Source organism: Diplotaxodon limnothrissa, linkage group LG7 (genome assembly GCF_057381915.1).
Source record: "Diplotaxodon limnothrissa isolate DT_005_m linkage group LG7, D_limnothrissa_male_GT1.1, whole genome shotgun sequence".
Lineage (NCBI taxonomy): Eukaryota > Metazoa > Chordata > Actinopteri > Cichliformes > Cichlidae > Diplotaxodon > Diplotaxodon limnothrissa.
Window position 1 is genome coordinate 19,762,676 of NC_140602.1, and position 27,728 is coordinate 19,790,403.

The window sequence follows — 27,728 nt, forward strand, 5'->3', positions numbered from 1 at the left end:
GATAGCTCATGTCTGTAATTTTAGTTTATGGCATCATTATTACAACACGTTAGCTATTTTTCATGTACTTTCTTTGGAAATATACTGAACTGATGGTTTATGCGTTCTTTAGAGAAACATACCAGGGACAATAAAATTTAAAGAGTAAAGAGAAAAAGGGTTCCTTGGACTGTGACTAGCTAAAGTAAGTAAGTAAATAAATCACTCTGATCAAATATGATCAGTTGTGCCTGAAAGTGAACTAAGGTAAATTCTAAGACTGGAGTGGCCTCGTCAGATTATCAGTTTTATTACATTTTCTCCAGTAACCAAAAACAAGCAGGACATGTAAAGTGGCATATCTATCTATCTATCTATCTATCTATCTATCTATCTATCTATCTATCTGTGTGTGTGTGTGTGTGTGTGTGTGTGTGTGTGTCCTTTTGCCACCAGAGGGAGTCCCAAAGGATTTAACTCCATAGTCTGAATATCTGCTCAAAATTCACATCACCCTGGCTCATAGGCAAGAAATGCGAATATTGAGGTTTTGTTTATGTTTTTTTGTTCATGCACTTCACTGTTAATCAAAATCACTGACAGAATCCTACTGAACCAGTTCATTATTATTAATTATTAGTCATGCAGTGGTATTTTTTTCTCACTCAAACAGCTGGAAAGCCATTCCTCCTCTGCTTCATTTTATGGGGCTTACTGTTGTGGTGTAGCCCATCACTTGTGGGGCAATGCCTAATGTTGCAAGCGCCTAGCCGGGGCTACAGGCCTATAAAAGGCCATTTCACTTCGTTCCTTTTAGTTTTCCATACAACAACTGCACGTGTTGAGCTCAGCACTGAAGCCCGTCCCATCCTCTGCATATCCATGCTGCAGGAGGAGGAGGAGGCAAGGAGCCCTTTTGTTACCTGTATTAGACTACCTGGCGGTTGCAAGTTAGTAACGTGGTCTGTGTTTAAGATGTCTTCAAAATATAGAAGCAGCGATGTTCCAAAGCTTTAAACACCACGAAATCCGCGTTTTTTTCCTTTTCTTTTAGGACACTGCAGTATGCGCAACTATTCCCCCCTCCCTCGCTCTCTTTCTACCTGCAAGGCACAGCAAGTAGGAATTGTTAATTAGGTTTTACCGTCAAAGTAAGGACGAATAGGAGGCACTTCCTCCAAGAACTCATTCACCTTTCAAGTCCGAACCTCTCTCGAGTTTCATTTTGGAGTTCTTAGCCACCTTTCAGGTCGTCATCAGCATCTCACCTGTACTCGCGGACCATGGATTTCGCACGGTCGATTATTTCCAAGGAGCTTATGCTAGATGTCGCGGGAAACAGACGGTACACGTGCATCTGGAAGGGCTAAGAAACCTGCCAATGTGAACGGAAAGCGTGGCCACTTTATGTTATAGTGCATGGCCTCCGGACAAAGTGGCAACGATCATGCACGAAACCCTCCGAAGACGGAGTCTCTACGTGTTCCTGTGTTTTGGCATCATATACCTCAGACTTGGGTGAGTTTTTTGTCGTTGTTACTTATCGAGACACTGTAGCCCGCGAGCCTCGGTGTGAAATTCGTTGCGACAGTTAGGCACGCTTCAGAGGGGAAAAGCATTGTAGAGGAAAGATTCGACTGCCCTCTGACCTTAGAGTGAAGCATGAGGATGAAAAAGTAAAACCAGGTGTGTTTAAACATGTAAGAATCATTGCATCATCAAAGTGCACAGCTATAGCTTGGAGAGGGGTGTTATGCGTAAAAAAATTGCAGGTCTGTTCTTGTACCAACGGACAGTACGATCGATCGGCGTTTACCACAGAAGCTTATTTAATTCACCTCCTGGTACTCCTGCTTTGTTGCAGAGGATCATTTGAGCCGCTGTCTCTGCCTCGGATTCAGCTCGGCCCTGCATACCTTCATTAATAGCGGCAGACTGAGTTGTAGTTCCACATTCCATTGCCCAGACGGAGTTTTTACCTGTTTTGCAATACCTCACCTTGATACATAAACACAGAAGGACGTCCATGCCTTCCTTCTCTGCTGCCTCTCGGGCATGATCGTGTTAGGATCTCCAGGAAGATAAGCAGAAGTTCGGGGTTTTTTTTGCGCATTTTTAACATCATACTGTTAATAAAACATTAATTATTAGTGAAATGCTCAGTGAGTCGAAGAGTACATGTTCTAACCCATCTGAATCCAATACACTGAAACCAATATAAATTAGCTGCTATAGCCATAATAAAGCCCAGGGGTCCTGTGCAGCCCTGCCTACCGGGAACGTTGCGCTGCAGAGGAGACAGATCCAACCGAATCAGAGCAAAAGCAGGACCTACGTTATAAAAAGTAGACTTTATAACAGGTTCTGTTGTTTTTAAGCCACTCTGCATTTGCTTAGTGGGTTAATTCTAAGCAATTGCCCAAGAAATAAATAAAAGTTAATAATTAAAAATGAAAGCTGGTACCAGTCACACACGACCACACCACATAATAGTATAGAACATGTATTTATGACTCTTTTATTCTAATAGTAAGACTGTTTATGTTTGTCATATACATCAAGTTCAGGAGTGCTTCTAACTTTGTTGTATGCTTGTGCTTATAATGGCAGTTAAGTAGATCTGATCTTATCCTGTCTCACATTTTCAGCTGTAAAATGGAACGATTGGGCCCCTGCAGCTTGATGTTAATGCTCCGACTGCGCAAATCTCGGAGATTCGCGCGGTCGAAACGAATCAAATAGACAGAACCTCGTGAACTGACTTCAGATTTCACACGGGGTTCATGTCACATGACAGTAGCTCCTTTATGGGGTCTCTTGTCTTATTGTTTACTAATCCTGAGCAGTTAGCTCATTCCTTCCATCCTTTTACTCCGGCTAAGTCTTTCATGGTACCCTCTTTGTGTACAATAACTGGAGCCTGCAGGTGTTGAGTGAAAGTCACGATGTTGAGAAGATAAAAAAAGCTTCCACTCACCAAACCATGTCAGAAAAAAAAGAAAAAAGAAAAAAAGAAAAGAAAAATTCAGTTTATGGCAACAATAGTGCAGTTTTTAAGCCTTTACTTCCATCAATCCTGCACCCTGAGCATAGAAAACCCTGCCTCAGAGCAGGGTCTCAAAATAGGATGACAGCCAACAGAGCGCAGCAGACAGGTAGGCAGAGCAGAAATATTATAGACGCCTATAGAAATGTTATAGTGTTGCCGCAGGATAGAATAAGGTCACTGAACCCCTGTTTGGCTTCTGGGAATTATGCTTTATGTTTCCATGGAAATGTCACAGCAGACAAAGACATTTCTTTATAGCAGCATGGAAAAATAGCTAGAATCATATCTGCCATTCACAGACAGACAGACAGACAGACAGATAGATAGATAGAGTCACTTCGTTAACGTGATGCCAACTTGTTGATTCAAAATGACACATCCTGCCAAGACGTGCGCTGATTTCTTACACATGGAGCCTCGCTGATGGTGTGAGGCTGAAGCAGCCAGCCTCTGTGTTTGTTTATTTTTGGCTGGATGGTGGGGTTGGGGGTGGAGGTTGCGGGGCTGTGTGGCTGTGTCGGTAGGTGGGGAGGGGGTGATAATGATGAATGAAACCTTTAGCGCTGTCCAACGGGAATCAGATGAGTGTCACCCTATTGTCCCACTGTGGCAAAGTGGGCGGATAGCAGTGTCTCTCCCTGCCCAATGGCAGGCACGACTCTCATGAGAGCGGAGAGAGGCACTTTTCTGCCATGCAAAATCCCTAAAACCATCATCATTCCGGCTCGGGAACCCACAGTACTGTGTAACAGCCTCCGCTGCTGAGAGATGACAGAGCCAATCTCGGCGCACACACGGCCCTGGGAGCTTGGAGCTGCGTAGAGTCGCTGCGCAAACACAAGGCGACGCAGAGCGAGTTTTATTTTTTTATTTTTGTGCGGAAAAGGGGATTTAAAGTCCGGGATTAAAGAAGGTTTTTTTTTATCCCTCCTCCTCTCATCGTAGTCCGTCTCGTCTCACTCAAACCGAGCGTGGCCGTTTTGCTCAATGTCATCATGATCCTCTTCTCGTCGCGCAGTGTACTGCTGTCAGTCTACTACCCGCAGATTTTCCTGATCCTGACGAGTGGCAGCTACCTGTAAGTTCGAGCCAATTAACGAGTCCTTCACTCCACAGGGTGCGCGCTCTCATCCTCAGCAACACAAAGATGCACGGGTTAGGCTTTCCTCCTCTCACAACCCTCAGTCTTCTCAATAGGGGATATATTTTCTTCGCCCCAATATTCAAAAGCCGATAAAAGTGGATTATTTCGCTCATCCCTCATCCTCAGGTCAGAGTTATTTACACCGTGATATCAAACTGTATCGAACACGGACCGGGTCTAACAGAAGTGCAGCTCAGGCGGCATATTTGATTGTTCAACTGAACTAATGTTATCCAAACTAAAAAAAAGAAGAAAAAAGATAATACTCATCAGTAGAAACACCCGGGTCCACGTGGGAAAGCAGTAATTTGGCGTAAAGCTCAACGCTCTAATGTGCCATCCCCTCAGCGAGCATGTCTGCGGAGTAAGTAGGGCTCGTTTGGGTCAGGCTGTTGGATTTAAAACATTTTACAAAATCGAGGAAAATTAATACTGTAGGAACTGCAACATTGGTCCATTTTGGCCACTGAGTGGCAGAGATGTTCAAGACAATTAGATGCGGAGATTCTGTTTTCTTCCCCTTGTGAGAAAAACTTCGCGCAACGTGGGTCATTTTTACGCATGGAAGCACCTTTAACCTGCCAGAGCGAGCGAAAGACTACCACGCATTACCTCACCTCTCCCCGATTTCAAATATTTTGATGTTACCGTTTGAGCCCACATCTTAAACTATCCCCTATGCAACACGTACGTGATTGGCACCGCAATGCGCTGAGCTCTGGATTAAAAGTATTTCGCAGAACGGCGGCTTTCTTAAAGTTTCCAAAATAATTACATGGTCCTTTGCTCCATCCTTTGCTGCCCGGAGACCCCAAACCTGATGCTGGAATAGATGTGTTTTTTTTTTTCCTTGGGGGGGTTCAGACAAAAGTAGGCTACGCTGCTAAGTATATGGCTTGCACATCAAAGTTACATACCATTATTTGTTTGGATTATTTAACTATGTTTTCAGCGGTGTATTAACCGCAGGATAGGCCACGTGGAGAACATTTAAACATAGATTCAAAATAATACAATACCCCTTCATCAAAACTATACAGGAAATGTTTTGGCATGTAAAACTGTAAAAACAAGTTTTTTGTGGGCAGTAAATACACCCCGAGCCAAAGTATATATCCATATAGTCCTTTGGAGTCACTGCACACCTCGCCTGTGGAAACAGTCTGAAAACTGTGGGCGTGTAAGGGATTTTGTTTTAAGTAAAACCACTCTAAAATGCTAAAATTTATAAATGCTGCTAGATTTGCTGTTAATGTGTCTGTGTGTGTGTGGTGGGGGGAATAAGGAGAGTATTTATTCACTTGACTTGAGTAAGTTGTGCCTCGGGCATTTTTGCGAGGGCCTTCCTCTTGTAGAAAACACGCCTGGGAACGTAACAGCCTGTCAGTTAGGTTCAAAGTGTTCAATGTGATGAAGCAGGTGGCTGTAAGCAAACTGAATGCCATGACGCAGATGATAGTTCCTCTTAAGGCCACCACACTGCACTGTGATGGAATCTTTAAGCTCCTCACCACAGTTAAGATTTAAGCTCTTCCACAGTAATGACTTCACACTGACCTAAAGTAGTGTTTCATTTACATTTCCTGGTGACTGTTTTAGTCTTGAAGTTTTTGGGATCAATGTAACATGGAAATGATCATGTTTTATCAGCGCTAAGGTTAAATTATTAATGAAAAATCAGCTTTACCAGCTTAAAAATCAGAATAGAAAGAGCAATTAACGGTGGACTCTAAATGTTTTAGGTTTCTGTACGGTTTGTGGTAACATGATCAGACTTTCCACCTGCTGCTTTAAAATTAAAACCCACCTTTCCTCTCATCTCTCTGCAGCATCACTGCTAAACCACAATCCAGTGACGCTGCCATTAGTCGATTAAACAGCACACAGTTTGCATGAAAAGACACAACTTTTGCATCGACTCTCATCCTGTAAACCTGAGGAAGCTATACAGGCCGGGGCTTTGAAATGCATCAGCTTACTTTTAAGTTCATGTTGACAGTCTATCTTATTGGAGATCTGTGTGGCTGTGGGTGAGCTGTCCCCCAAGCTGCTGGCACACACAGAGCATACACTAAGCAAACAGATTCGCATTTGTGCACTTTGATGATGCGGGGATTTAAAAGCTTAGCCCTGGAATTCTCTGTTTGGTGTTGTCTGTTGGTCGGGTTTGCCCATGGTAGACTGTGATTGTGCAAATTAGCATGTGAAGGACATGAGAAAGAGCTAACAAAGGAGGCTGAAAAGAGGTTTCTTTGACAGAGCTAAAAATTATCACCTCGACGCTTGTGTTGGATTTTTATCGCAAACTGACCTTATTCATCTCTAATGTTCATTATGGAAGGAAGCAAATTTCTCTAGTTGCACATTAAACTTAATGAGCCCACCTTTCACTTTTGGACAAACTGGATGTCGTCGTTGCCATGAACTACCGTGTATGCAGCGGAGGGTCAAAGAGGGTCAGAGAAGTTCGAGCTACTTTACAGCTGAGAAAGCAAAGCAGGATTGAAAGAAGCAGCAGGCTGTAGTGTTCGCTGCGAATGCAGAAGGCACCTGATGAATGTCCTTTTTTCTTTCTAACAGGGGATTTTTAAAAAAAATTTATATGATTATTTTTTAGAAGTTAAATACCTGTTAGATAAGTTTGCATCTAGTGTAGTGATGCACACGTTTCGCAGACCAAATTTAATTCTTCTTCTTTTTTTTCTTCTTCTGTCTAATAAACATCGGGCTTCTATTCTATATGAAAACGTGTATCCTAACATGTTGACATTGATTGATTTATGGCGAGTTCAAGTGAAGCGTTTCTAAAATCAACAAGCATACCCATTTTGCGTGTCCCTTTTCAATGTTATACTCCACCAAGACAATGTGTGTAGCCCTGTGTTTGGTAACAGATACTCGCCCCACTGCAGTTAGGATTTATTCTAAAGTTTGTCTTTGAAATTGAGATTTATGTTGTTCTTCCATTGCGTAGGAACTTAAACAACAATCAGAAAAGAGAACACAGTCGTCCGAGAGGTTTTTAGCTATCCCGACTCAAATCCACGCTCTAAGTCAGGGCTTCTCAGAACGAGAGTGTGCTCCGAGCTCTAAAATCGACATCTCCTAGAGCTCTGTTTCTCCCAGTCTCTCCCTCTCTCTTCGTCTCCTTCATCCATTCTTCCATTTCACCCCTTATATATGTTGCCATTTCTTTTCGCTGACACACAGCTCGCCTGTGTTAGTTTGCCCCGTTTGTGGTCAATACTTCGGAGGTCGACGTCATACTTCAAAGGCGGTGTTTGCCTCCGCGCTCATTTATGGCTCCCTGTCCCTGACATGTTTGAAAAGTATGTATCTACATGGTTTCAAGGGCTATAAACAGAATCTTGGAGAAAGTCTGTGTTTTTCTTTTTCTTCTTCTTCTTCTTCTTTTTTTTTGTAATCTGTTTTGGTGTTCCCAGTGGCCATAAAGCCATCTTGAAAATATGCCGTTGTACCTATCAAATATGCTGTTGTGTGTTTGAGGTGAACCAATAAGGACATGTCCTGGGTCATACAAGACCGACCACTTTAGGATTGGAGAAAACCAGTGCTGAAAACCTTACATGTGTTCAATGCAAAGCCTCTCATGAAATTTATGGGCAATTTACACCCCAAGTATTCTTCAAACGCATACTGTAATTACACAAATCATACAAATCGTACTTTATATGAGATTTGGTTAAAAAAGCGATTTCTGCAACTGTGCCATCAGGCACCGAGGAGGTCTGCACAGTGGGTATACAAGTCTGGAAGCCATTCACACCAGTATGTTACCTAACAATTGACACAAAAATCCAAACAAATTACTTAAACTCACGTCTTCCAAACCACTGGGGAATGCTGTTGTGAACAGCCAAATAAGCATCTTCTTGTCTCTCTCTGGGCTGTTTTTAACATTTTTTATTTTTATTTTTTATATTTCTTATGTTGGATTAAGCTCTCAGGTTTTTCATTTACCTTTAATCCATTAAATAGTAATACTCTCGTGCAGTACAGCTTTCACTTTACTATGGAATGTGCATCAATCACGGGCTGAATTGAATCCTGTTCTGGAGAGTCTCGTGAAAGTGAGTAAATCTCACCGTCCTCTGGAGGCTCTAACTGAGTTTGTTTGTGTGTGTGTGTGTGTGTGTGTGTGCGACAACGCATGCATGCATCCATGCCTCTGCGTATGAATGCATGTCTGCGTGTGTGGCGGTGTGTTTTTCTTACTTCGGCAGGGCCCTGTCCTCAGTGGTGGCTCTGGGTGCCAACATCATCTGCAACAAGATCCCAGGGCTGGCACCTCGCCAGCGGGCCATCTGCCAGAGCCGCCCGGACGCCATAATTGTTGTGGGCGAAGGGGCCCAGATGGGCATCAATGAGTGTCAATACCAGTTCCGATATGGACGCTGGAACTGTTCGGCGCTGGGAGAAAGAACAGTCTTCGGTCAGGAGCTGCGAGTAGGTTAGTCTGCGTTCTTTCACAAATTGAAGCGGGATAGTGTGTTCCTGTATCCATATCTGTGTGCTCTGTATGGCTGTGCATGCGATAGACTTACACAGGCTTTGCTTATGGCGCTGCAAGGAACTTTTGCCACTGATCACGTCTTTAATGAGCAAATTGAATCAGTGTAAGACCTTTGGATTGGGGTTAGGTTTTTGTTTGCTAAAGTTAGGTTCAGTGTTACGGTCTGCTACCCTACAGGACTCTGGTGGAAAAAATCATAATAACCGTATTCTATGCAGAAGAGATTAAATAAAAGTCTTAGACATCCCACTAATGTACACCAGTTAGAAAGAAAAGCTAAAACAGCCAAAATCTTATAATCGGATTTTGATACACAAAGATACTTAACAATACAGCTTAAATGATATTTTACATTAGTGGCACACTTTCCCAAATAAATTTATAGACATAGTACTTCACTACAAAAATGCACTCACTCATAATAACTATGGATTTGGTATTACGTTGGTTTGAATATAACTTAAAGGTGAGCGATACACCGTCTTAATAAGACAGAGGAACAAACCATTTGAGGCACTGTTGTACACTACTATGGATTTGTGACTTTCCAGTCAACTTAACAATGAAAGTATGATACAAAACGGGAACTACAGCTTTGAGGCTTTGTGTAGCCTCAAAGTTGTGCGATGCTGAGCAGATGGTGGTAAATTTCTTTCTCTGCCTGCAATCGCAACTATTAATTTGGTAATGGCAATGTAGCTGACAACAATAATACCAGTAATTTTCTTATTAAACAAGAAGTTACATAATGCATCTTTATTGTCCCAGTTTTATGAAACAGTGCCACGAGAGCATCAAAAATGTGGTACCAGGCCCTGACCCTCTGAACCCCATGAAATATGGCTCGTAACAAGCCAAACCCAAGCTGCACACATCACACAGTCAGTTCAAACTCAAACCAGTAATGCGCAGTCTCTTTTGATTTTCTATTGTATAACCATTCATGTTGCTCAAGAGGATCTCGCATACCGCTGATTCCACCCCATCTTTTGCTGCTCCTCATTCTCAGCTGAAAAAATGCTGTTTCTCTAGTGTTCCCTGCAGCTGATTCGCTGATGTAGTTTGTGCAGTGTGGGGTGTTGGTTAGCAGCATGCCTGCCATAGCTGGCTGTGTCCAAAATTGTGGAAAAGCTACCGAAAAGAAGTGCGGCTCTGATGGGGAAAGCGTATGGATGGAAAACGAGACGGCGAATGAAGAGACAGCTAATCGTGTTATTGCAGAGAACTCATGTCAAACCGAAATAGATGGACACATCTGTTGTTAATTGGGCTAAATTGGTTGTGTCCATGCCTGGCTGGTTCACTTGAGTGTTCTCATATAGGCAGAAAAAGCCCCAAAAGAGGGCAAACGTTTACATTTTAAAATGCTTTTGCTTGAGGGACTTCTCAAACTTCTGCAAATCTCTTTTGCGCTGCTTTTGTTTTACAGGGACTTTTATATATTTCCTTTCATTTAGATGCTTTGTTGCTATTACGTTGCGGTTGGGCTGCACATTTAATCCAGTGGCTCTGTTCACAATCCCTCCTCTTAAGCAGCAGCTGAATTAGCTCCAGCTCCTTTTAGCAAAAGCATTTTTTTTCTTTGTTGTGAATGTGGCGCTTTCTTTGGTAATGAAGCTCATGTTGTTTTCCTCAACAACATCCCCTTTTCGCTTTCTTTTGTTCTTGTCTTTTATGGCCTTTTGAAGCACTCGGAGATTTATACATGGCATTCGGCAGTGGTTCTTTGGACGCATCTCATGTGTATTTCTGTGTGACGGCTATTAATGTTTTCATGCATTATGCTGCTCACCCAAAGTAAATTTTACTATTAAAACATATATTCAACCCAATAGGGGGTCTTCTCTGGTTTATTATATGTTATATTATATATTTAGCAATGGCGCCATTTGAATTTGGTGTTAACTTGTTTGGTTTCCATAGTAGATCTGCACAAATAAATGCTCCGTGCGCCCGCACTGAGCACATCACTGTTGGTCGTCCAGTTATAGTCAGAGACCGATGACTGCTGGGCCTGTCATGATTGTTCTATAATGATGGGACTTGGTGGCCTTCTCAATAAAGTATCCCTACAATGACGTCTTCCTCTAGACCAACATGGAACTTGATTTAAGTTAGGATTCCCAAGGCAGATTTGGGGTTTTTCAATGAATAAATAAAATAACCAGCCAACAGGGGCTTATTTTTCAACTTATTTTCCCTCATTTATGTTAGAAAATAAACCCCATAAAAATCCCCCACCTACCCACCCCATCTTCTATTGTCATATTTGAACCACACACAAAGTTAATGAGCAGTAAAACAGGCCGAACTGTGCAGATTTATGCGAACAGAGTGGCGCATCAAAAGAACACATGACAGTAGAGCTTCAGCTTGCTCGATTGCGTCACATTTGTAAACTGCAAGAGGACATATTATAAGGCACCCTGCGTGTCAGTACAGTGACACCAAATCCTCTCAGTCTGCATCTCTGCAAATGATGCAATGTCATGGTTTGTCTGGCTGGGCTCAAACGCAGGACTCAGGAATGAAAGTTCAGTGAGTATATTTACAGTGTTGGTGATAGTGCTATATACAAAGTCTTTGAAGTGCTTAGTTCAAAAGTCCAATATGTACAAAATCCAATGGATGGAAGGTTGCATGAATCCAAGTCCCCGATCTCCTCACTCTGCCAAGTAACAAACACTCTTTTGGAACTCCGCTGGGCCGTCCTAGGCACAGGAAAAGACGCATTAGAAAGCTTCAGCAAATAAACTGAAACAGAGAGGCAACATGAACACTACTGCAGTTAGACAACACCAAGGCAAAGACTGAAGGTCAGGTCCCAGCTTAAATAGCAAACAGCTGATTGCCAGATGATCCACTGGTGCTGATTGAGTCAGGTGTGTCCAGGAGAGGGCGGGGATCCCAGGAGGATCCCGCCCCTGTAAGGCAAGTAAACACACCCTCACACAGAGCAGCAAGGACACAACAGAGAGAGAGAGAGAGAGAGAGAGACGGTGGAGGCACACAGGAGGACTGGAGGACCATGACATGCGAACCCGGATAGTAATCGTTCCAAATCGATTCTTGTTCAGAGAAAACGCTGCACATTTCGAGGAGCTGATGCCTCAAAGAAAAGTCTGTGCAGGCTGCTAGTTTATCCCTTTGAAACTTTAGAAGGCGAAACTAGCTCAAAAGACTTAATAAGAAATTGTTTAACAGTTATTTCTTACTATCATTGATCCAAGTGTGAAAAAAAGAGTAAGTATATTCCATTGAATTGAACATTTCACATTGTACCTCCATTAAAAAAAAACATGGAAAATTTAGATGTAATCAGATTACTTAAAGTCAGCATTTGGACTGGGAAATGGTTGCAATCTGTGTGGAAAACATCTGGTCATCTCTCTATTGTAGCATCTAAACCACAACTTGTTGCTGCAAACTTATTGGCCAGTAGTTAGTCATGCGATGCTGACTGACCGCAACTGTGTAGCTTGAAGTCTGGCAATATGCTGTTTTTACTTCTGATCATGACCTTGTGAATCACCCAAATCTCTCCCTCCGGGTCTGTGTTTGCACCATAAAAGGTAGCATATGTTGCACCTTCGTTCATAGAAACATGCTGGCTATGTGAGGTGAGCCTATAACCCGTGTGCCAAACATTATCACAATAGAATTAGAGTCATACACAAAGAGTTTGAGAATTTGAATGGTGTTGTACATTAATGTTTGTGTGTCAGTGTTGAGCGGTAATGTATTTTAACCCCAGTTCGGTATCCCTGTCAGTAAAAATTTCTTGCTGTGTGTACATAAGGAGTAGGATAGCTCCTCTCTATTCATAGGTTTAACTCTCTGGACTGATTTAAGATGGTCTAGCAGGGAGATACAGCCTCGCCGAGTCTCCATTTCAAGTTGTGTTAAAAGTGCGGACTTCATACTATAACCTATTTGATGTTTAATGCATAGAAGTCCTGCACCACAAAAATAGATAGAACCCAACAAAATAACCATGCTTTTTGTTTTCTATGTTGTGGACACAGCTAACATAGAAGCCTTTTAGATACTTAAAGATGTGACGATGATACTGAGTAAGCTGTGAATCACATTTAGTGTTATATGTAAGATCATTTCAGTAGATATTTGGGATTCATGTATTTGCATTAGTTTGATATTGCATAGCACCGTTTGCTAGCAATGGTTGGCACTGCTCTTCCAAAGCGCGGGTTAGGGTTAGGGTATATGATGACTTAGACCTCAGAGTATTAATATAATAATATTTATGTTTTTAAACCTAAATCTAGCGACTGCTAGACAGAGGTGTGTGATTACTACGTTTTGAATAAATGAGATCAAGCACGCTGCTGGATTCGATCTAAGTGCTCTGTTTTAGTTTAGTAGCGTCCCACTAGGTCATCGTAGGAAACCACCGACACCGCAGCTACTCTCCTGTCTCTCTCACACACACACATGCACACACAGGGGAGAAGCGGGTGACTGTATTTTTTCTCAACACCTGAATTTCAAGCTGCCAGCAGCCTGCATGCAACCTTCGCGATTGTGATCTTTTCCAGTGACTATTGCCCTTGATTGAAGATGTAACCATGTTTTCTAACCGCGTCCGTATGTATTATGGAATTCTTTAGCATGGCATATGAAATCATGGAATACACCCCTCGGAGAAAATGTTCCGATCCCTGCTTCAAATCTGCAAATTCCAACATCATCATAATCAAATGTAGAGGGAAAAGCTGTTCGCGTTCTGCTCCTGTTTAGGTTCCTTGTTCAAATCCCCCCAAATTATGAACGCCAAACCTCCCACCCACCCCCGTGCTCAGTGATGCAGTCTTAGTTCTGGACTGAAGGGAGGAGATGTCGGCAGTTTTTCAAGAAGTAAAGATCAACCGACCGCAAGTCTTATGCATTCTCTCTCTGTACTGCCTTCTCTTGGAGGCAGTCTTTCTCTTCTGGAGCTGGTCCAAGATATTACATTCGCTTTCCAAGGGAGCACACATTAATAACTGGGCTATTGTGGATTTTTAGGACTTGAGATATCGTCATTTAGCAGAGATGGTTCAAAAATGGTCTATTTGATATTTACTTCACTTTTATTTCAAGTTTTCAAGGTTGGCTGCTGCCGGCATCTCTTTTGTTGCTGACACGAGACTCTACAGTAGATGCACTGAAACAAAAAACAAAAAAATGAACCCACATATCTCCTGCAGCTCTGCCGCTCAGCATTTCCACTGTTTTGCAAAAAGTGTGAGCTTGCTTATTACGCACCAACTGACAAATTGGAGTACAACGCCGTAAACTCAGCGCGGAGATTCGAAACCAGCAATTTGAGTGTGTCTCTGTTTCCTCTGCAAAAGCAGATTTAGCATTCTTCCCCGTGCCCCGCTAACAGCGTTGGCATGAGCCAGTGCCATCAGCCCTCAGAAATGTGGAATGAATTATCCCGTGCTAACAGAAATGGGTGTTATTGAGTGACTTGTTGCAGTCTATTAAGAACCAATAATAAAATTAGAAACACATCCATCAGCAGCTTAGGAGGAAAAAGAGGGGGTTTCAGGATAAGAATGGCAAATGTGGTCTGCCCTCCGCTCCGATCTGGCCTGCTTTCTGAATGAATCATTCTATTTTAAACACTCCTGTCAAGACTCGATCCCGTAGCCGTGATTTGTTGATTTCAATTTACTGTGCATATTTAAGTGCCGTGCTACAGATTTCACATAAAAGTTAAATCTCGTTGTTCTGTGCCACATAAATCAGCCTTAGCATGCATATTCTGCGTGAACTGGCTTTATTTTTCTATTGCATTTATGCTGCTCATCAGCCGTGATCAATGCAGCTTTTGGTTATTGATCTCCCTATCAAAGCATATTTGAACTTCTCCCCTTGTTTTTAATGACATGTTTTGACTTGGTAAAGCCTCATCCTGTGTGCAATCAGACATTCCTTTGGCTAACTACCTGTAATAGAGATGCCCTTCACTTAAACAAAAAAAGAAATGCCTATGAATACCTTACAGCTCTGTTCAAATTGCAATGCACTTGAAGTCAGTGATTAGAGCCTGAAAATGGACACCTTTCAACAGCTACACTCAGCATCAAAGGCCAACACTGGCCCCCTTGTCATAAAATGGCCTGCTCTGGTTACTCTTTGTTTGACTTTCCAACCAGTTTGTCACCATCCTGATCCACGCTTTTTCACATGAAAGAGGTTTCTTGTATTGTGCTGCTAGTGAATTATTGCAAAAGTTCAATCATTCTGCCTTTGGCTCATTGCACAAGAATGGATGGAGCACTTGAGCAGGTGAGCCGAGGAAACACGACAGTTTTTTATTGTTACGACAATTTAAATTTAAGCATACCTAGGTATAACTGTGCACAACTGCTACAGTGAACAGTGAAACAATCAGACCTTTTTAAGAAAAGATGTAAGCAAGTCTTTTTTCTTTCATGACCCCCCCCCCCCTTTGCTTTTTCACTGTGCTCCTTTTATTATTTTTTTTCCCATTTTGTCTCCCTGTCTCTCTCTATTTTTTTTTTGTCAGGTGCAGAGAAGTTGCCCCAAGCTGTGGGTTACAGGAAAAACAAAAAAGAGAGAAAGAGAAAAAAAGAAATGGGAGTAGTGTAGAGGTGTCAGGGAATTAAAGGTGTGTTCATGCCATCCTCCTTCTTTCTCTTTCACCTATTTCCTCTCACAGGATCAACATTGTGGTGAAGGTAGTGGTCAGTCCACCTGCTAGAACCTACAGGGCTGCAGGGACCAAACTAGCATCCAGTCACTAGAAAGGATGTTTAAGTCAGCAGGCTTATTGAAAACCATTTGTGTGGAAAGAACTCCCCGGACAGGCACATACTTGATCGGGAGCTGGAGATGGCAGGGCTACCTCTCGGAGGAGGGGAAAGGTCACTGCAGACACCAAGAGCCAGACATAATTGAGGGAGGCTGTTTTTTTTATCCACAGTGGAGTTGGATAAGTAAGTGCAAAGAGGATGTGGTTGACAAAAGTTTGGGAATTTTGGCTTAGTGTTATATACACCATTCCCGTTTTTATAGAAAACCTGAATTCACAGAGAATGGAGTGTGCCAGAAGCAACAGATGAACCATTTTTGGTGTCTTTTCCCACTCCGAATACAATAATCAGAGAAAAACAAACTGTGTGGGACCATCTTTTCCACATTGTTGCTCATATATATATATATATATATATATATATATATATATATATATATATATATATATATATATATATATATAGATGTTAAAAATGACTTTGGTGTGATTTGAGAATCCCTGCGGTGTCCTTAAATTTCCTGAACACTCATAATTAATAATTATTATGCCAACATTTTATTTGCTGTTGTCAAGACTTGAAGTAGCCATTAATTTGCTTTCCCCCCCACACGTCTACAATTCATCCGACACACCGCACTACAAGCTCCTGGGCCGAGGACAACAGAATACTTGCAGATTATAAATTCTTTGGTGGAGCTCCTTCCTTTTCTCGGAATCAGCTGATGGTCGTTTTGTGGTGAAATCATATCTCCGCAGAATGGAGGCACAGCATCAGTCTAACCTAAGGGTAATAATGAATGGACGAAAAAATCTGTTTAAAATGACCACGCGGTTCGGTTATTGCTTTGTTTTGCTCATTCTGACAAAGCGAGAGCTAATACAAGCTGAAATATTCACTCTGGCCAGATGAAGATTTCCAGAAAAGTCCCCTTTAAATCACATGGCGATTGTGTCTCGAGAGCAGACATTCAAGGACAGTATAAACAAAGCAAGGCAAAGGGAATCAGTCAGCATTGTAATTTCAGCCATCCACACTGTCAACCCCACAATTATTCAAAATTCAAAGAAGAAATAACATGGCATAACTGTGTAAACTTACATCTCATGTTTTCAAGGCTGTGATTGGCTGGGAGTGAAGCTTGGCAGAAAAAAAACACACAAGCTTACTCAGCTGGCAAGAAGGTGTCATGCCCAGGACTAGCTTAACAAAGGCAGTCAAAAAAGCCATTCTTCAAACTGTTTTTTCCTGCTCCTTTTTTTTTTTATCACCACAAGTGGATACTTTGACACTGGTGAACTCTCCCAAAATGCCATCAATCATCTCACTGCCACTGAGGATTTTTCCCCTTTGTGGGGATTACTTTTTGTTGGTTCTACACCCTTCAGGCATACTGCAGCTCGACTACTTAATCATTCACCCAAATCTCGCTATCCCACAGAGATAAAGAAAAACAAATATTGTTATCATTAAAGGACGGAATATTAAAGCCGATAAAAGATCTGATGCACCACCAGTGCTGATCTGCCAGCAAAACAGCAGATCCACTCCCAGGCAGCCAAGCAGTTGGCACCGAGCGGATAACAGCGTGGAAATGACGCGTGCATTGTGTTATGGTGGAACGGTGGTGGATAAAAGGCCTATTTTTCAGCCCGTCATCATGTGGGTTGCGCTAATCCTCTCTGCCTTCCTCCATGTGAGCCCAGAGAAGCTGGAGCGGTCCGACGTGCGCGCGTGCGCATCCCGCGCGTAGGATCTTTCACTAACTTTATCAGATAGCAGGAGAGTCCGTTGCTTTGTTGTTCTGCAGCGTGTGGGCTGTGGTCATCATCGGCAGTAAAAGGTCATGTCTTACGCTTTTTCTTCCCAGCGTCTTGCCTCACATCCTCTGCCCACAGCATGTGTCTGTATCTAGGGTGTGGCTTGTCGTCCTACGCAACCAAACAGCACTATCATTGCCGGGTCCGCTTTTCTGCTTGTTCATTCATCAGCTCTGTCTCTGTCTCAGAGTGTGTGGGTGTGTCCGTTTGCTGGGGTCCCTCACCTTTTCCTCACCCCATTTCTCTCTCCCCCGCCCACCCACAGTCTGTCTGAGCTGTTCAGAGACCCGACCCTTGTGGCCCCCTGCACACGGGGCTCCCCGTAGCCTCGCGTTATCGGTGGGATCTGCGTCTGTCTGTGTCTGCCAGTGCAGCTAGACGCAGGAGGAAGCAGGATGCAAGAGGATCAACTGTAATCTCACTCTGTGCTTTGTTCCACACTATCCCAGGCCCATCACTGTATTCTCTACTTGCTGGCCCACCACTGGACATTTACATGTGCCAACAATCACATCGCTACTGGCCCACTTAGGTGAGAGTTCAGAGAGAGAGAAACAGCGAGAGGGAGAGAGTCTTAGTGGGTTTTTAAGGCAGAGACACTGGTTTGGAGGGAGAAGATGCTAAGAGACGTGGGGCTTTATTTTGACTGTGTGATGATGAGTATCACCAAATATGAAAATGTCAAGTCTGGAGGTTTCTTTTGTAATGAGAAGGAGAAACATGTCATCAGTGGCATATTTGACTCGTTGATTATAGTGGTGAGGATAATGATATCTTCGTTGATGCGCTGTGGGATCCGCACACATCTCGGTAAATATGTTTCCGCTGAAGATGAAACAAATTCAAGTAAAGATTGAAATTGAGGAAAATCCTCGACATTGTCCTCCCGTGAACTTGATGAATGCTTTGTAGAGCGCGCAGCGGCCTACGTTTGTAGATGTGTGCAGGTGAGGTCCTGATTTGGGCTCATTATTAGGATGAAAGGGTGGGAAGAAGGATTTGTGCTTGTTTTAGCAAGCCTCAGCATTCAGTCAAAAAGCTTTATCTTCACCTCAGGCAGATCAGAGGAGAGAAAGGATGCTTTTGAAACGGTTTTGTGCCAGCCCAATTTTCTGTGCCTGGGAGGCAGCTTACCTAAATTCTCAGAATTTAATAGTGCACCGGCAAAGTTAAACACCCTCATAATTGTTTTTAGCTTTTCTTCTCAAAGCCCTCCTCATTATATGAATCAAACTGGAGGACCTACAGTGAGCGGCCGTGCCAAAGCGTGTCACTTCCTCGGCTCTCTGATGTGAGTTCTCTGAGAATGTGGAGCCTAGTTCTGGTAAAACAATATTATTTTATTGTACAGGAACACGGCTGTGCTAATTCCTCAAGCTGCAAACCTCACGGACCACAACTTTGTCTATAATTTGCTGGGAGCATATGTTCATAGCAACGGTACATAAAGCGGAACGGAAAACAGTAGTAGAGAGCGCAGTAGTCAGTTCAGCGAGTGGTACACAAAGCAAGGGGTTTTCCTCCAACTTTCTTCCCCTTCCATGGGGCCCTGGAGACAGGATTCCAGCACCAGTATGGCTTTGGTTAGAGCTTATTCTCAGTATTTTTTGGTGTCATAACTTTATTATATGTGCACAGTGACGTAAAATAACTTTGTTATGTAGTATCCATGAACTTGCATGTGCTCACAATGTTTTAAAAGCGGTATCATGTTTCCATTTGATTCACCGGAGCTGCAGAGTGTGTTGCACGATGCTTTGTTTTTGCTTTTGAAAATGATGACCTGGAGCTTTTATTTCTGGGTTTTAGTGTTTTGATTCAATTTCTATAGTTTTGCTGCAAGACGGGGGAAAAGTAAGAGAAAAAAACCAAATGATCTAAATGTTACTTGAGAAACAGCACTCTGCAACTTCCATATCTGCTTTAAAAAAGGTTTGGCATCGTGTTTTTTATCATTATTATTATCATTATTGTTATTATTATTTTGTATCTTGTGAAAATCCCACAATATGTGTAAAGACTCTTGGCCACCAGCAGGTGACACTTTTCCCTTTGTTCACTGTGGGCCATTTGTGTGTGACAAGATGTTCTTACAGGTAATGTGTGAATGTGATGTGAAACTTGAACTTCGAGTGTGTCGCTGTGTTGTGGAGATTTTATTTTTTATGCAATCTACTCTCCACCCCCCACCCCCAATCCCACCCCACTCCCTTGTGTCCCCTGTGGGAGTGAGTGCATGTCTGGGATGAGGGGTCTTTAAAAGGCTTTCCCCATCACTGCTCCAGCAACAGCAGGCTTGGCCTGTGTGGAGAGGCAATTCAGCCACTCTGCTGGAAACCTGCCGGTTTCTGTGTGTACTTCTGTGTATGTATGTGTGTGTGTTTTGCTGTTGTTTGGCACCCCCTCCCCACCCCTTCCCTACCAGGAATCCAGCCTAAACTACTTCTCTCCAGTCCTTTTAGTCTACTGAATGTCTTTACCCATCCTCTGGCTCACCTCACCTTTACCGTAACCGAATCATACCTTTGCTGTGATGTTCTGTAAAGCTTGATGTCTGCATGTTTCGCTACATCTTTCTTAGGCTGTACACCGTCCGTATGTATCACATTGTGCAATCGGAATTCTCAGAATCCCAGACGTGTTTTATGGGGAAGCGTGCTGACGAGGACAGAAGGAATTTGTTTCTGGCTGGCAGGATTAGTAAAGGAAATTAGCTCAGCATCTCCACTAGCTGCTTTGTAAAACATCAGGTCAGTCATAATAATAACAGATGAATGCGATAACCTTTAGCAAGTCAAGGTTGTCAGGCCATTTCTGCCCTCACTTGACCTTTTTTTTTGTATATTTTAACCATTTGTCCCATGATGGGGCAGACACACAACATGACTGACCTTGACCTGGTTTTTGGAGAGAAAAGGGCGCTCTACAGCCAATTCTGTATCCAAGTCCCTTCAGTATATCTTTTCCCTTTCCTCTCCTGTCAACAACATATCTTTACTATGGCCTGTGAACAGAGAAGAAAGCAAGGCCCGTTGAGGTCAGCGGCAATGTTACTACATCAGCTTGTCTATAGTACACAAGTGCTGCCTGTATAGTATCCCCGGTTGTAAATCTTCTATGCTGTGTCATGTGAATTCTGGCTAGCGGTGTGCCTGCCTCCGTCTCTAAACACAGATTGCAGTTTTAGCGGCAAGCCACTACATCCAGAGACTTCTTTTTATGTCCTAGTTTCGGCAGATGGTCAAAAGACACGGCGGGCCATCGCAGCGGGAGCCGCTGTCCAAAGTGGTGTGGTCAGGTAATGTGAAGGCCAAAGCATACTGCGTCAGTATTTCTGGTTTTAGCCCCCAACGCAGGGCCGTAACAAAAGAAAACAAAACAAATGTCTGCATATGAGCTCCCTTACCTGTTCTCAGTGAAACAAGCCTGATCTTCTTGCCTGCTTTCTTGGCTGCTACAGCAGACACTTGCCACTAAACTCCATTAGACATCTGGTTTAATATTCCCCCATTCTTCTCTCCTGGATGTTTCCAAGTTCATTGAGGTTTTTCTGGTCACTCCAATTTTCCACTGGCAGCTAGCAAGGCTATCCCAGGGTGGTTCCTCCTGGAGTGCTGTCAGGACTCTGGGGCCAGCCTCTTTTGGGGCTTTTTGCTGCTGTTATGGGTGCATTTTCTCCTTCAAAATTTCATCAGATGCACATCTGTTCGGGGGCCTCTTTCTTTCTCCAGAACACAGGCGTTTTAAAAAAAAGATGTTGCACACGCAGGATGCACATGCTACACCTTTGCATTGCTATATTAATGTAACTGAGCTAGGCAGTTCAACAGCAGAATATAATCTTTGGTGTCTAGACTCTGACTCATTGCCCACTCTAAATATGATACAGAAATTGGGAGTGATGAGTAAACATCCACACAGAGCCTACAGGTTGGGTTGGTGAAGGGGGTTGACATATCAGGGTAGTGCACTGACATGTCGGAGGGAGAAATGGGAAATTCTGCAAGTAGACCACCAAACTGAGAGGAGGGGTGTTTGGGATATGACATGTGGAAACTGAAGCATGTTAGCGTGCAAAACACAGTGTGGCTGGAGTTGCCTGTCTGAACTGGCTTCACTCCACTTATTTTGTTCGTAACCTTTCCATCTTTGATTTATGAGTCAGTCACTTTCAGGGAAACAGAATGAAAGCATTCTCTATTCTGATTGTCATCATTGCCCCACTAATAGCATAACTCATTGAGTACCACCCTTTCTCTGGAAACTGCCTTTATCCTGTTTTAAACATTACAGTGATGCTCTGTTTGTGCATCTATGTGTAAACGAGCTTTTAACAGTGTATGCGCGCAAGGGTGGAGGGAAGTGGAAGTGTGTCGTATTATTTTATTATGTGGCCGGTCAGGGAGCGTTTGCGTGTGTGTGTGTGTGCATGTGAACAGAGCTACATTGCAGCTGTGTGACTGCATTTGTGTATGAGGTGGGGGCAGCAGAATGTCACCACAAGCTGGTGGGGCACAGCTCTGCTGCTAACCAAAGAAGCAAGTGGTTGTGAGTCAGTGCCCACCAGGCAAACCTGTGGCTATGGTATTAAGTCTACAGCACCAGTGCCAGGGTAGGAAATTAACAGTGGCTTTGGGTGAAAACATCTCTGAGAGTTCAAAAATGCCCCCGAGACCAGAATAGGAGGTGTAAAAAGTCCCTCTAAAAAAAGAAGAGGAAATGAAATGGAAAACAGCTGCAAATGGCTGCATATTAGCAGTATATTTAGGAGTACATAAAGCACATTGCTTTTGAAATGAAAAAAAGTTGAATAAAAATTTGTACACATAAGCTTTAGCGGATAACACAAGCTATCGAGTGTTTGCTTGGCGTCCATAAAGTCGTTTTTGTCTTGTTTCCTTATAATTTTCACTTCATTTGCTGTATTTTTGTATTTAAAGGCTAATCAGTGTTTAGAACATATAGTCAAATACACTGAAACTGTCTACAATGTATAAAAAATAATACATAAAAAAATAGAATTCTCTCCAAAGCCTACAAGGATGCTACCAGAATTTACTCATAAATAAATAGGTTTCTACAGATGTGTTTTGACATCCAGCAGAAATACAGTAAAGAGGGGATTCTTGAGTTCATGTGGTTGCCTGCAAGAAGCATAAGAAAAACAGTGGTTGCAGCGACATGCTTGCAAAAGTATAGGATAAGTTTGACTATCATATCCGTTAGCTTGGAGGCGGTATATTGAACACTTGTGACAAGTTCTGTATGTACAACTTTATATTCGGCCACTCATTTGAAAATTTACATCAAGCTTTTATGTTCACTAGCCTGCTGAAACCGGATGATTCTTTTTGATAGGTCATGTACTGTGACGTTTGCAAACTACCGAACACGATGAACCTCTGAGAACCGCTGAAAAAAGAAAATGATAAACTGACATGGAGCTTTTGGCCCTCTGAAGTGCAGAACAACAGAACACATTTTACCTAGAGTGATTCCAATAATTGCGACTGAGTACATTACACAACACACATCAAAGACTTACAAAACATTCTTCTCCACAGGCTGAAAGGCCCCTTAAAACACTCTTTGGCTAGCCTTGTTTCTGAGGATTGCCTCCTTCTAGATTACTGCCACTTGGAGGGAGACCAGGGTTGTAATAACCCGCAGTCCTTCCTATACCCAGAGACGATGTCTTTTAAGTCAGATCCCTTTGTAGCCATTAGGGGAATAGTACAGTTATTTCAGATATGCAGGAAGTGAGTGGAATTGTATGGTATGGTTATTGTCACCGTCCTTTTAGCTAAAGTGTACCCAGGTCCTTTACATGTTGTTTATTGTATATATATATAATTTTTTTCTCTTATTGACACAACAAGAAGTCTATACCTCGGGCATTGGCATTCTCAATTTTTTTCCCAAGACATTGAATCTATTTTTTGGTTTTTAAGTGATGACAGTGCACATAGTATTTTATCTAGTGACATAAGCCGAAGTAGAACTTTTTAAAGCCAATAACAACTAATCTAAACCTTCAGTTTGAGTGCTTTCATGGCCAGTAAGCATGCACTGTCTTTAAAGCCTGAAGTCAGACTATGAAACATAGGTAGAATTAATCTTGTTAGGTTTAGCAGCTGCTCTTATCTTCTGAGGTCCTGGTATTACCTGATCTAGGCACCACAGGGCTTCCTTTCTTGTCAGTGATCAGTATCAGAGTCAGCGAGACCTGCAGACCCCAACTGTCTGCAGTGTGGGCAGCAGTACAAGGTGCTCCTGTGGAGGAATTCAGCACTTTGGACAGCACCTACCCCAGCTCTCCCCACACTGGAATTCCAACACTGCACTCTTGCAGGCTAGGTCCAAGGAATTTGTGGTGGGAAGTATGACCACATTTCTACCAAGGTACAGAAGGCAAGCTGTTCATGAGAGGAAAGCAAAATGGTGGCTTATCGAATGATGGGAAAGATTCTGAATATCTGTGGTGTTGTCAAAAATCAAATTCTCTGCGCTGTAAAATGCTGTGAGTGGAGCATTTATCTGTTTTTCTTTTTCAGGCAGCCGGGAAGCAGCTTTTACCTATGCCATCACAGCGGCTGGGGTGGCCCATGCTATCACCGCAGCATGCAGCCAAGGCAACCTCAGTCAGTGTGGATGTGACAGGGAGAAGCAGGGTTATTATAATCAGGAGGAAGGCTGGAAATGGGGAGGATGCTCGGCAGACATCAAGTACGGCATAGAGTTCTCTCGCCGCTTCGTGGATGCCCGCGAGATTAGAAAGACCCCACGTCGTCTGATGAACTTGCACAACAATGAGGCAGGCAGAAAGGTAAAGAAAGATGTCATATACTTTTCTTTTAGCCTCGAAGTCACAAAAACCCCAGAAAATGCTTAAACAAATCTTACTTAAATTAATTACTTAAATATTATGTAAACTGTGCACAATAAATGTCTATCCTCAAGAGAGCATACTTACTGTGAAGTGAATTTTTGCATTATCTTGATGACCTAACTTTTGTTTTTACCTCCAAACAAAGAAGGTTACTCATTGGATTAAGCTTGCGTTTGGTGATCACGCTGATAAATGATACCGCAACGAATAAATGGACGTCTGGAGCAACTAAATAGAGCTAGCAGCACTATGGAAGTAGTTACAAAGAACAATTGTTATTTATTCTTTAAGTCACTTGATAGCAGTTGATAGCATGGCATATCTGCCAGCCAAAGATACAAACAACTGGATGAATGGATTTAATGGCAAACATGTGTTTATCCATAGATGCAGAGATGTGTCCCAGACAAGCGGAGCTCTCCCAGATAAAGAGCTCAAAGTCGCAGACTTGTGACAAAAAGCTGCGATCAATCAACAGATCAGCAGTTTATTTCTTAGAGAACAGATAGCAGAAAGTCATGAAGAACGTTAACGACCAGGAAAAAAAAGACAGAGAGAGTGTGGGAGGTGAAAAAAAGAAAAAAGACAATACTTAGTTGAAAAATGGATCTAATTAATAACTTCAGCTGTATAATGTTCACTGGGAAAATGGAGCCTTCCCAAGTGGTTGCCAGATGGAGGACTGCCATTTATCCTTTCCAGTTCCTTTCATGGAATTATGAAGTGTAAAGTCAGGAACAGGATATTATTGCAGTTGTCTGCACAATACCAAAACATGTCACTGCCATTTGACTGCATCTATTCAGGGTGTGAAAGCAGGCCGACAATGCTAGTGTTAACACAGCAGACTGATATGGTCTACGCTGCATGCCATGGTACTGGCAGCTCTCTCGATTAGAGCTGGCACTATTGCCGCTTTGCTCTTTGTAGCTCAAAAAAATTAAATGCTATGAGGAAGTGTCAGATTCTTTTTTTGTGTGCATACTGAAGGAAAGCTAAAAGTTTAAGAACTTATAAGGACACAGAGATTTGGGCCTTCTCTGATTGTACCTCACTTTGTTTGATGATGCATGCACAGTTACTCCAAGAGTGTCAACTGCATCACATAGGTATTAAATATTTAAAAAAAAAAACAACATCCAAAAGTTAAAGACAGATAGGAGTCTTATTGGAAAACCAACACTGATCCGATCAGTCCATCTGCAATTTGCCAGATGAAGGCACACACATATGCATCGCTATATATGTAAACTGGATTTTATGTAGTTACATCTGGATTTTGTTCAGATGTGAAGCCTTTAAAATGACGAGTGTAAGAGGGCTTTGTTGATTGTTACTATTACTCTTATTAATGGAAAAACAAACCAAAAGAAGTCTACATGCAGATGTGTGTTTGACAAGCCATCTCAGGGCATCTCAGTGCATCTGTATGCGGTGATGTGTATCTGGTCATATTGGACTAATCAGTAACAGATCAGAGGCTTTGATGGACACACTTTAAGTAAATGTTTCCATACATATGTCAGACTCCTTATGCCAGACATTTCTTGTGGTTTTTGTACAGTGCATTTTTGGAAATCCTCACTCTGAATTAATACTGGAGGCAGGCTTGACATCTAATCCCAGCTTTTATGTAGTCGGGAAGGCTCAGTTTTTTAAAAAAAAAATCAAATTTCCTCAAACCACATGAGTGCGTAGACAAGACAGAGAGAGCTATATAACATCACTTGTGTACATTTCATAAGTGTGTGATAGAAGTGATGACTTGTGCTGTTGGCAAGGCGTCATTCCAGGAAAAAGCTGCACAGCCACCCAGCAACAACAGAGACGCCCGCTTTGCTCAAGCAAACGAAGAGTTTTTAGAGTCATGGCAGATTTGTTAGCAGCGGGTTAATAGGACTCAACTAAACGACACCCCCGTGATTTCTCTGTCCCTTTGTCTTTTAGGAAAAAAATACTTTTTTTGTTTTTGTTTTTTGTTCTTTCTTACTCTCAAGGGACAAAGGATTGACACTTGAATACTGACAACAGCACGCAATATTTACCACATGCTGCGGGATTAGGGAGCAAAGAGAAGACTTTCTGCCCTGTGTGTACCATATGTTGGAGATAAACCAACAAATCTTAAGACCAAACCTAAGAAAGGGAGTTACACAAAATAAACTGTCATATAGTCCCGTCTTATGATTGTAATATAACATAATACATCAAAATCTTACCCATATGGGAATAATGCTGTATTTTTTTGTCATAATATTGGTTAAGAACCCACTTAAACCATGTGTGTTGTCCAGCTGTAAACGATTAATTGAGTTTGCCTGTTTGTACACTGCATGTGTAACACATTTAATTGCACAATGGATTCAAATTTTCAATGGCGATCAAAAACATATGAGATATTTTTGTTTCTGAATCAGTGATATGTTTTATGGAAACCACAGGCAAAATTACTACTATAGGATATTTCTTGTAAAAGCTAGAAAAACGCTTTATATTGTAAGGAAAGGAGAGAAAACACCAACAATCAGATGAGCCCCTGTGAGCAAACACTCGGCAACAGTGGGAAGAAAAAACTCCCTTTTAACAGGAAGAAACACAGAGGGGCAGCCATCTGCCATGACTGGTTGAGGGTGAGGGAAGGGAGATGCGATGACATGCACAATATAAATGAGAGCAAGAGACTTATAATAACTAATGACTAAAATAAAGTATCCACATCAAAACAAAAGGTGTTCAAAGATCTATATATTGGTCGATTGGATATCAATGATTTTCTTATGGACTTCCACTCTAGTCAAACTATGCAGATGTCTTGAGCTTTGCACTCATGTGAAATAGAAATAGAAACAATAATAACAACAACAATAATAATAATAATAATAATAATAATAATAATTAGACGCTTTAAACATTTCTACCTTTTTCCCAGCACACTGGAAATCCATAGAGAGAAGGAAAATTGAAATCTTCATCTAGGGGTTCTATTACCTGAAAGTCCTATAACTGCTAGAGCTCTACAGCTGACCTGTTGTCTCTACCACTCCCCAGGTTTTAGAAGAAAGGATGAAGCTAGAGTGCAAGTGCCACGGCGTCTCGGGATCCTGTACCACTAAAACATGTTGGACTACTCTTCCGAAATTCCGCGAGATTGGCTACGTACTCAAGGACAAGTACAATAAAGCTGTGCACGTGGAGGTAGTCCGGGCCAGCCGACTGCGCCAGCCCACCCACCTCAAGGTAAAGCAGACTCAGGGCTACCGTAAGCCCATGGAGACAGACCTCGTATACATTGAGAGGTCGCCCAACTACTGCGAGGAGGACGCAGCCACAGGGAGCGTGGGAACCCAGGGACGCCTGTGCAACCGCACCTCACCACATACGGACGGCTGCGACCTTATGTGCTGCGGTCGGGGATACAATACACACCAGTACACAAAGGTGTGGCAGTGCAATTGTAAGTTCCAGTGGTGCTGCTTCGTCAAATGCAACACATGCAGTGAGAGGACGGAGGTGTTTACCTGCAAATAA

At 42.5% G+C, this 27,728-nt stretch overlaps 1 protein-coding gene across 2 annotated transcripts; it reads left to right on the top strand.

The window, feature by feature from the left end:
* The first annotated feature begins 1,305 nt into the window (after positions 1-1,305).
* Positions 1,306-27,728, top strand: wnt7bb (wingless-type MMTV integration site family, member 7Bb). Of its 2 annotated transcripts, none has more exons than XM_085357641.1 (4): positions 1,306-1,497; positions 8,417-8,643; positions 23,866-24,137; positions 27,249-27,728. In XM_085357641.1, exons 1-4 carry the CDS (start codon positions 1,427-1,429, stop codon positions 27,726-27,728), a joined length of 1,050 nt encoding a protein of 349 aa, XP_085213767.1. In that variant the 5' UTR covers positions 1,306-1,426. The 2 variants fall into 2 exon arrangements, with proteins under 2 accessions (XP_085213767.1, XP_085213768.1); XM_085357642.1 differs by lacking the exon at positions 1,306-1,497 and adding an exon at positions 4,024-4,106.

What these genes read in the sequence shown, in the direction of transcription:
- wnt7bb (XM_085357642.1), top strand. Translation starts at nt 4,024, where the DNA reads ATGATCCTCTTCTCGTCGCGCAGTGTACTGCTGTCAGTCTACTACCCG. An exon ending in CTGACGAGTGGCAGCTACCT is followed by an intron (nt 4,107 to 8,416) that starts GTAAGTTCGAGC and finishes TTACTTCGGCAG; the next exon opens with GGCCCTGTCCTCAGTGGTGG. An exon ending in ACAATGAGGCAGGCAGAAAG is followed by an intron (nt 24,138 to 27,248) that starts GTAAAGAAAGAT and finishes ACCACTCCCCAG; the next exon opens with GTTTTAGAAGAAAGGATGAA.